Source organism: Neocloeon triangulifer, unplaced genomic scaffold (assembly GCF_031216515.1).
Source record: "Neocloeon triangulifer isolate White Clay Creek 2 clone unplaced genomic scaffold, ASM3121651v1 ptg000008l, whole genome shotgun sequence".
Classification (NCBI taxonomy): Eukaryota; Metazoa; Arthropoda; class Insecta; order Ephemeroptera; family Baetidae; genus Neocloeon; species Neocloeon triangulifer.
The window spans coordinates 4,882,629-4,892,621 of NW_026775550.1; the positions used below are offsets into that span (position 1 = coordinate 4,882,629).

At 33.7% G+C, this 9,993-nt stretch overlaps 1 protein-coding gene across 1 annotated transcript; it reads left to right on the top strand.

The window, feature by feature from the left end:
- The first annotated feature begins 3,865 nt into the window (after positions 1–3,865).
- On the top strand, positions 3,866–5,836 carry LOC132194663 (tRNA pseudouridine synthase-like 1). The gene is made up of 8 exons (XM_059616088.1): positions 3,866–4,083; positions 4,225–4,347; positions 4,401–4,544; positions 4,597–4,785; positions 4,843–5,089; positions 5,226–5,415; positions 5,472–5,639; positions 5,696–5,836. The coding sequence occupies exons 1-7, from the start codon at positions 4,034–4,036 to the stop codon at positions 5,531–5,533; spliced, it is 1,005 nt and encodes a 334-aa protein (XP_059472071.1). The 5' UTR covers positions 3,866–4,033; the 3' UTR covers positions 5,534–5,639; positions 5,696–5,836.
- Positions 5,837–9,993: the final 4,157 nt, after the last annotated feature.

Genomic DNA, 9,993 nt, shown 5'->3' on the forward strand with positions numbered 1-9,993 from the left:
GTGCACGTGAACTTGCAGAGAATCTCGTCAGTCAGTCGAACCTGCTTATTATAAAATGATTGTTTCGGACACATCGTCGTGCGCGTTTCGCATGCAATAGCTGTGAATTCCCGAGAATCACGCCTGCGGTCAATAAGAAAGATTCTTTCTCAAGATGTGCGTAAAACTTTTTGCTGTATGTATTTTTATGTTTAGCGCTGTACTTGCAGAGAATCATTATGTAAGCTCTCTTCTCATTCTTGGATAATATAATAAAGGAGAAAGAACCGTCCATGGGCGCAGGTAGACATACAGTGATGGGGAGATTTTTTGTGTCAAAATAATACGATCAAGCATTTCAAAAGCTCGAGGGCAAAAATGAAAAATATTTTAGACCTGACCATCTGTTGACGTGAGCTTTAAAAATGGTTGAATCGCAGAGCTTCTTAAAAGTTTTTATTGTAATTAATTTTCAGAAAAAAATAATCAAAAACTTGAAATTTCAAGGCGTGTATTTTTAAAGATAATTGTTTGATTTTTAGAAATAAATAATAAAATATTGTTGCTACTTTGTTAGTGTGAGTTTGTTTTTTGTAAATTTTAGTGTAGAGTTGTGTCGTGTTTGCGTTGTTAAGTGTTTTCCAGTTTCTGTTTTAACGTGGATTCAGAAACTGAGCGAGAAAACCAATGCTCGGAATTAAAAGTTGAAATTTGGACATTTTAATTCATTTTCCGAGCATTGGTTTTCTCGCTCAGTTTCTGAATCCACGTTAAAACTCTTTTGAAAAACTAAATATTAAATTTCAAATTTCTTTTAAAAATTGTCTGATTCAATTACAAGAGCTGGGGATAGTTTCAAGTTAAGTTAAAAATCTCACCCAAATTGCAAATTGCCCGGGTGGAGAATTTTCTTGAATGACGGTCACGGTCCAACCTCAAAGAGTCATTGAAAATAATTTCAAAGACTTCAGCGACGTCTGCTCGATCTTACGAAGTCACTGCTCCGAGTTGTTTCTCAGGGGAATACACACCTTGCAGATGCAGACCTGAACTGCGGCTGCAGCGATGATGCTGCTGAGAACAAATTTATTTCTGCGCCCGGTCTCTCGCGGAGTTTGTGACACTCACTCGCGCATGCGTCCGCATTTGGAATCTTCTTTTTCCTCCTCTAATGTAATTAAATCTGCGAGACTTTTTCGCCGAGTCGCGCGTACATAATATGACGATGGAGAGTTGCCTGATGTAAAAATTAATGGCGAGGAAAAACACAAAAAACACGGCGCGTGCAACAAAAAATACTGGAACTTGTGTTTTGTGCCTAAAAAAGAAGCTGTCATCTAGAAGCGGATCTCGTCGATTTGAGCTTGTAAAAAGATCAGTAAAGAAATGTGAAAACATTGAAAATTATTATTATTTTGGTAAAATAATCCATGAAATTAATTGGCTGCTCAAACGATAAAGAAACAATAATAATAAATCAACTTGTCAGCTTGAGTTACATTTAATTAGAACTTTCTAGGTACTTTATTAAAAGTGACAAGCTCTAATATTTTTTTCTTATTTTTACTTACAAATTTACTCGCTTTTATAGTTATTATTATTTAAATTCTTCGTGGATTGGCATAATTTCCCATTGATCCTCCAATCATATTCTATAACAAACTAGAATTTTCGCGTCTTAAAAAAATAATTTAAATTTAAGCTTCTCGCCTCTGTCAAAAAGCGGTTCAAAATTCAAATATTAATTTTTTTTTCTTGGGTCAGATCTTGTGGCCTTTTTTGAGCTTTTGGAAGACCCAAATTTAAGTATAACCACTATAACTATTCAATTTTGTTAATTTTGATGATTGTTATTTGTTATCCTTTACATTCATCAAAACTATGATGAAGTCTGATCGAGTCCAAAGAACAGACCTACTGGCAGAGCTCCAGCCCCAGAGGATAACAGTGATGCTTTGTAAATTATTTTTAATTCTGATGTAAAATTGGCAAGACTCAGAAATCAAAAAGGAAAATATTTTTTGGCATTATTTATTTTAATTTGACACACTCTTGGCAAGGGTCAACCAAATTGAATGAAATTTGGCCCATCATTTCGTTTCATGGTCCAGACAAACAGTTTAGAAGGATTTTGAAAAATTGTCAAAATTGCCTATTTTACAGGGGCTCAAAGTTGGCGATTTTGAAGAAAGGAGTTTTAAAAAATCGAAAATATCTCAGTGCCTGTTTGAGATAGCGCAAATGTTTCTATTATCAAACTTGTAGGAAATTAGACGTCCTACAACTCTGCCGTGGTAACCAAGGTCACAGGTCAAAGTTCAAGGTCACTTTTTCTGACCTCGGTTTTTAAGTCGATATCAAAGTACGACGGAAGTAAAATATTTTGATTTCAAAATAGCCAAAAGTTGCCTAATTAAGTTACCAACAACATGTTAAAAATGGCGGGACTTATTTTTTTCGTTTTCGAGATATTCAGGGTTAAAGGGTAAAAAACGTGGTTTTCCGAGCCTTTTTAATGCAAAAACAACTTTAAACGGCCATAACTTTTCTCCTGTTAGAGATAGGACAAAATGTGTAACGACAAAAATTGTTCCCCTTGACTTGTACTTTCCGATCATGTATCACACATAGTGACCAGGTCAAAAAAGTCAATGACCCCGGTGACATCTGACCTTTTTTGACCTGGTCATTATGTGTGATACATGATCGGAAAGTACAAGTCAAGGGGAACAATTTTTGTCGTTACACATTTTGTCTTATCTCTAACAGGAGAAAAGTTATGGCCGTTTAAAGTTATTTTTGCATTAAAAAGGCTCGGAAAACCACGTTTTTTACCCTTTAACCCTGAATATCTCGAAAACGAAAAAAATAAGTCCCGCCATTTTTAACATGTTGTTGGTAACTTAATTAGGCAACTTTTGGCTATTTTGAAATCAAAATATTTTACTTCCGTCGTACTTTGATATCGACTTAAAAACCGAGGTCAGAAAAAGTGACCTTGAACTTTGACCTGTGACCTTGGTTACCACGGCAGAGTTGTAGGACGTCTAATTTCCTACAAGTTTGATAATAGAAACATTTGCGCTATCTCAAACAGGCACTGAGATATTTTCGATTTTTTAAAACTCCTTTCTTCAAAATCGCCAACTTTGAGCCCCTGTAAAATAGGCAATTTTGACAATTTTTCAAAATCCTTCTAAACTATTTGTCTGGACCATGAAACGAAATGATGGGCCAAATTTCATTCAATTTGGTTGACCCTTGCCAAGAGTGTGTCAAATTAAAATAAATAATGCCTTTTTAAATAAATGAATTCGGAAGTGTACATATTAAAAAGGAAAAAAAAATTAAATGATTATTATATAAAAAAAATTACCAATTTCTTATCAATTTATTTTAAGAAGGCTAAAAAATTAATAAGACAATGTATTTGATGCTCCTTTTCTTTATACAAAATAAAATTTCAAACTAACTTTAACTTAAATAATCCTACTTTTATGTAATCTATGATTTCTATGAAAAGACCGCCATTCTAATAATTAAACTTACACATCCATCAATGCGAAGGACACCAACGAGAAAGATTCGTTCGAGCGTAATGTCCGCAATTTTTGGCGTTGAGCGTCATTCCATTGTTTGCACACCATGCGTCCACACATTTTGAATAAATTTGATTTTCTTTAGATTCCTAATTAAAAATTAAATTTGAAAACCACCAACGCTTTGAACGGAAAGTCAAATTACAGATCTAAATTGAGCATTAGGCATTAGTAAAATAGTATGAAAAATCTAATGCGTTCTAAACACACACATTGCTTTCGCGCCTCAAAAAGATGTAATACGAACTATCGCCACCAGGGTGCAGTCAAGTCCACAACAATCCTTCTTGTACCACATGGAATGGAAAAACAAAACCAACAAACAAAACAGTAAAACAGAAAGGCGAATTGAAGACAACTCTTGCGATGCGATTACATATTTATATTGAAAACTGGTCAAAACTGGAATAATTTTGAATGAAAAAGTTGAAATACTTCGATCACCTATAGAAGTAATGCTGAGAAAGTATTTTTTTAATTTATCCTACATTGGATCAAGTTTCAGGTAAGCACAAAAGAGCCGTTATCGCATTTTATATAATAATGACCAAAATTACATTGACTAAGAAATTAAGTAACTATTTTTTTGACGCGTGAGGTATTCATTTTACTGTGAAATTTAAAAGAAATAATAATAATTTTCCAGAGGAGTTTCCAAACACGCCCATGAAATTGGTTATGATTTTGACTCAACCTCAGTGGCCGGTCTTCTGGAATTGGCACTGGCGAAGACATTTGGACGAAAACTGGATGTTTACGTTTCCAGCAGGTATTTTTACATCACCAGAATATCTTATTTAAATAAAAATTTGTAACCTTTAGGACAGATGCTGGAGTGCATGCATTAAAATCGAGTGCTCACTTCTTAGTCGACTTCTGTGAAAAGCGGCACTCGCATCTCAGTGCTACTGAGACACTCAATAGCAAGTTGAATAACTTTTTCAACAAGATTGATTGTGATATCAGGTAAATTTATTTTTTCACTGAAGTTTAATAATTTTACGTAAATTAATTTCAGAGTGAGCAACTTGTGCCAAGTTTCTCTGGATTTCCATGCCAGACACAATGCCCGAGCTCGTACTTACCTGTACAGATTTGCAGTGTTGAAACCTGAATTTAATTCGGAAATCTCAGCATCTAGGAAAACCTCTGGAATTGAACATTTACCGTTCCCAATTCTGGAGAGGAAACGGTGCTACTTTTTTAAGTAGGAAAATCATTTGATGAAAATGTTCTTGTTACTAAAAACTTCTTCTAATTTCAGCAATTCAGTAATTGATTGGCAGCAGGCGCATCAAGTAACAAAAATCTTGACGGGCTGCCATGATTTTGCTGCCTTCAGACACGGAGGTCTAACCGAAGACAATATAGACAAAGACACTGTCAAGAAAATCAACAAACTAGAATTACGACCTGGATTGCCTTTGGTCAATTCTGAGATTGACCCAGCGGTGGATTATTGGGACTTTTGGGAATTGTACTGCAACGGACAGTCATTTCTATACAAGCAGGCAAGATAATAATCTATTAATTTATCTTTTCAATAATCAAATGAACTGGAAAATCTATTTATTATATGAAACAAATCTAGCTTCTAAATTATGCAAATTTTTTAAATAATTTTCTTCTAAATTTGTACTCTCTTAGGTGAGACGCTTTATGACGGTAATTCTCGCAGTTGGCCGGAACAATTTATCAGTTGATGATGTACAGCGCATGATTGATTGTCCAGCTAAGTACGGTTGGAATCCAAGTATCAATTTAGTTCCTGCTCACGGTCTCTACTTGCTAAACGTCGAGTACAATCCGGAAGACCTGATTTTCAACGACGATGAAGGTAAATTTCAACTGTGTGAATTGGGAAATAAATAATATTAATATTTTTTTTATCAGGCGTTGTTGGAGGAGAGGCGGAAAAAGTTGAAAGCGACGGAGACAAAAGTGACTCGAAGTGACGGACGAGTCTTTTTGGAGAGGGTTGATGCAGAAGGACATAGGGTGTTAACTGAGGAGGGTCAAACTTGTTCTGGATTTGTTGTCGACACCAAACCTGACCTTCAGGTTTTTTTCCAAATTATAGAAAATAAATTTTACCTAAGAACTGGTTGTTATTAAAGGTTGGATGTGTTCTCCCTGGTCTGATGGTCGGTTCTCAGGACGTTGTTGCGGACATCAACCTGCTACTCGACCTGAAGGTGACTCATGTGGTCAGCGTAGGAGTTCCCGACATTAAGGTGCCTGTTGAGAATATTTGCCACAAATTCATTGATTTGCTTGACCTTCCTGAGTCGGATATCAGAATCCCAGTTGAAATTGCTGGTGAATTTATTGAAACAGTTTTAAAAGATGAAAAGAGTGTGGTGCTTGTGCATTGCAATGCAGGTGTGTCTAGAGGGCCTACAATTGTTTTAGGTTATTTGATATTGTGCATGGGCATGACTCCTGCGTCTGCATTGCAACTTGTGAAAAGCAAAAGGCCATGTGTAAAACCAAATGAAGGATTCTGGAAACAACTCGTAAACTTACATAAAAATAAATAGCTGAGTAATATAACTTATGGATAACCTTGTCTCATATTGGTAAATTTGAGCCTCTTAAATTGCTTAAAAAAAATACAAAAAAATAGTTTGAAACCACTGATTTTTTTTTCAATTTTTATAATTTAGGAGACTATTTTTTTTTTATCCTGATATATTTAATTTTGAACGGAGTTAAAAACACCGGGACCCGGTGTGAAAATGACGTCAATATGTTATAAACACTGGTACCCGGTGTGGAAAAAATTCGTCAATAAGTTATTTACACGTGAGAAAAAAGTGGAGGCGGTTTTTACCCAAAATGCAATACCGATAAAAACCCACTGGTGACTATTCACAGGGATATAGATCAAATCCTTAAATTCGCAGGTTCAAATTAATTTCTCTCTTTGTATTTACAAAGACTCCGTATAAATTTGATTAATTCTAAATTTTTACTTGAAGGATAAAATCTAAATTAATAGAACGCACTTGAAATATAAGAAAAGATTTATTTAATGAAAAATCAATTTTAATAATAGAAAATATAAAGTTGTGGTATTATATATATTATTGCAGAAACATAATTTCAATATTGTTAGGGTAGCTAGGAGAAGACATTTACTCCGTTGTGAGTTTACGAGCTTCCGGCTGGAGGTACGCTTGTCATCGACCTCGCTGCGCTTCCACCCCTCACCCGAGGCTTTTGCAAAAATTATTCTTGGTGGGTTGCCAACCTCCGAGTAACTGATACAATGTCTATATAAAAGAAATATAAATTGTCATATGGTCTCTTAGGGTTTTAAAGATGAATCAGAAAAAATTAGAAACAGCATTCATTTAGATATGGTTGAAGAATTTCTAACTTTAAAATCAATGAAGGTTGCATTTTAACAACAAACGAGGCTCTGATAAAAACAAACTAGTACGATCGGATAATTCACATGTTTTTTTTCTCATTAAAAGTGACAGCGTGTCCGCTCTCGTTAGGGTCGAGCATGGGTAACCAACGACTATAGCGCTATTGAAACTAGTTAGACCTCAATTTTGAAAAAACAATTAGTACTGTAACCAACGACTATAGAGCTATTGAAACTAGTTAGACCTCAATTTTGAAAAAACAATTAGTACTGTAACCAACGACTATAGAGCTATTGAAACTAGTTAGACCTCAATTTTGAAAAAACAATTAGTACTGTAACCAACGACTATAGAGCTATTGAAACTAGTTAGACCTCAATTTTGAAAAAACAATTAGTACTGTAACCAACGACTATAGAGCTATTGAAACTAGTTAGACCTCAATTTTGAAAAAACAATTAGTACTGTAACCAACGACTATAGAGCTATTGAAACTAGTTAGACCTCAATTTTGAAAAAACAATTAGTACTGTAACCAACGACTATAGAGCTATTGAAACTAGTTAGACCTCAATTTTGAAAAAATAATTAGTACTGTAACCAACGACTATAGAGCTATTGAAACTAGTAAGACCTCAATTTTGAAAAAACAATTAGTACTGTAACCAACGACTATAGAGCTATTGAAACTAGTTAGACCTCAATTTTGAAAAAACAATTAGTACTGTAACCAACGACTATAGAGCTATTGAAACTAGTTAGACCTCAATTTTGAAAAAACAATTAGTACTGTAACCAACGACTATAGAGCTATTGAAACTAGTTAGACCTCAATTTTGAAAAAACAATTAGTACTGTAACCAACGACTATAGAGCTATTGAAACTAGTTAGACCTCAATTTTGAAAAAACAATTAGTACTGTAACCAACGACTATAGAGCTATTGAAACTAGTTAGACCTCAATTTTGAAAAAACAATTAGTACTGTAACCAACGACTATAGAGCTATTGAAACTAGTTAGACCTCAATTTTGAAAAAACAATTAGTACTGTAACCAACGACTATAGAGCTATTGAAACTAGTTAGACCTCAATTTTGAAAAAATAATTAGTACTGTAACCAACGACTATAGAGCTATTGAAACTAGTAAGACCTCAATTTTGAAAAAACAATTAGTACTGTAACCAACGACTATAGAGCTATTGAAACTAGTTAGACCTCAATTTTGAAAAAATAATTAGTACTGTAACCAACGACTATAGAGCTATTGAAACTAGTTAGACCTCAATTTTGAAAAAACAATTAGTACTGTAACCAACGACTATAGAGCTATTGAAACTAGTTAGACCTCAATTTTGAAAAAACAATTAGTACTGTAACCAACGACTATAGAGCTATTGAAACTAGTAAGACCTCAATTTTGAAAAAACAATTAGTACTGTAACCAACGACTATAGAGCTATTGAAACTAGTTAGACCTCAATTTTGAAAAAACAATTAGTACTGTAACCAACGACTATAGAGCTATTGAAACTAGTTAGACCTCAATTTTGAAAAAACAATTAGTACTGTAACCAACGACTATAGAGCTATTGAAACTAGTTAGACCTCAATTTTGAAAAAACAATTAGTACTGTAACCAACGACTATAGAGCTATTGAAACTAGTTAGACCTCAATTTTGAAAAAACAATTAGTACTGTAACCAACGACTATAGAGCTATTGAAACTAGTTAGACCTCAATTTTGAAAAAACAATTAGTACTGTAACCAACGACTATAGAGCTATTGAAACAAGTTAGACCTCAATTTTGAAAAAACAATTAGTACTGTAACCAACGACTATAGAGCTATTGAAACAAGTTAGACCTCAATTTTGAAAAAACAATTAGTACTGTAACCAACGACTATAGAGCTATTGAAACTAGTAAGACCTCAATTTTGAAAAAACAATTAGTACTGTAACCAACGACTATAGAGCTATTGAAACTAGTAAGACCTCAATTTTGAAAAAACAATTAGTACTGTAACCAACGACTATAGAGCTATTGAAACTAGTAAGACCTCAATTTTGAAAAAACAATTAGTACTGTAACCAACGACTATAGAGCTATTGAAACTAGTTAGACCTCAATTTTGAAAAAACAATTAGTACTGTAACCAACGACTATAGAGCTATTGAAACTAGTTAGACCTCAATTTTGAAAAAACAATTAGTACTGTAACCAACGACTATAGAGCTATTGAAACTAGTTAGACCTCAATTTTGAAAAAACAATTAGTACTGTAACCAACGACTATAGAGCTATTGAAACTAGTTAGACCTCAATTTTGAAAAAATAATTAGTACTGTAACCAACGACTATAGAGCTATTGAAACTAGTTAGACCTCAATTTTGAAAAAATAATTAGTACTGTAACCAACGACTATAGAGCTATTGAAACTAGTAAGACCTCAATTTTGAAAAAACAATTAGTACTGTAACCAACGACTATAGAGCTATTGAAACTAGTTAGACCTCAATTTTGAAAAAACAATTAGTACTGTAACCAACGACTATAGAGCTATTGAAACTAGTTAGACCTCAATTTTGAAAAAATAATTAGTACTGTAACCAACGACTATAGAGCTATTGAAACTAGTTAGACCTCAATTTTGAAAAAACAATTAGTACTGTAACCAACGACTATAGAGCTATTGAAACTAGTTAGACCTCAATTTTGAAAAAACAATTAGTACTGTAACCAACGACTATAGAGCTATTGAAACTAGTAAGACCTCAATTTTGAAAAAACAATTAGTACTGTAACCAACGACTCTAGAGCTATTGAAACTAGTTAGACCTCAATTTTGAAAAAACAATTAGTACTGTAACCAACGACTATAGAGCTATTGAAACTAGTTAGACCTCAATTTTGAAAAAACAATTAGTACTGTAACCAACGACTATAGAGCTATTGAAACTAGTTAGACCTCAATTTTGAAAAAAACAATTAGTACTGTAACCAACGACTATAGAGCTATTGAAACAAGTTAG

Bases quoted from the DNA above. Each gene is read 5' to 3' on its own strand.
- LOC132194663 (XM_059616088.1), top strand. From the start codon at position 4,034: ATGCTGAGAAAGTATTTTTTTAATTTATCCTACATTGGATCAAGTTTC. The intron at 4,348-4,400 runs GTATTTTTACAT...TGTAACCTTTAG, and splicing joins GATGTTTACGTTTCCAGCAG to GACAGATGCTGGAGTGCATG. The intron at 5,416-5,471 runs GTAAATTTCAAC...TTTTTTTATCAG, and splicing joins GATTTTCAACGACGATGAAG to GCGTTGTTGGAGGAGAGGCG.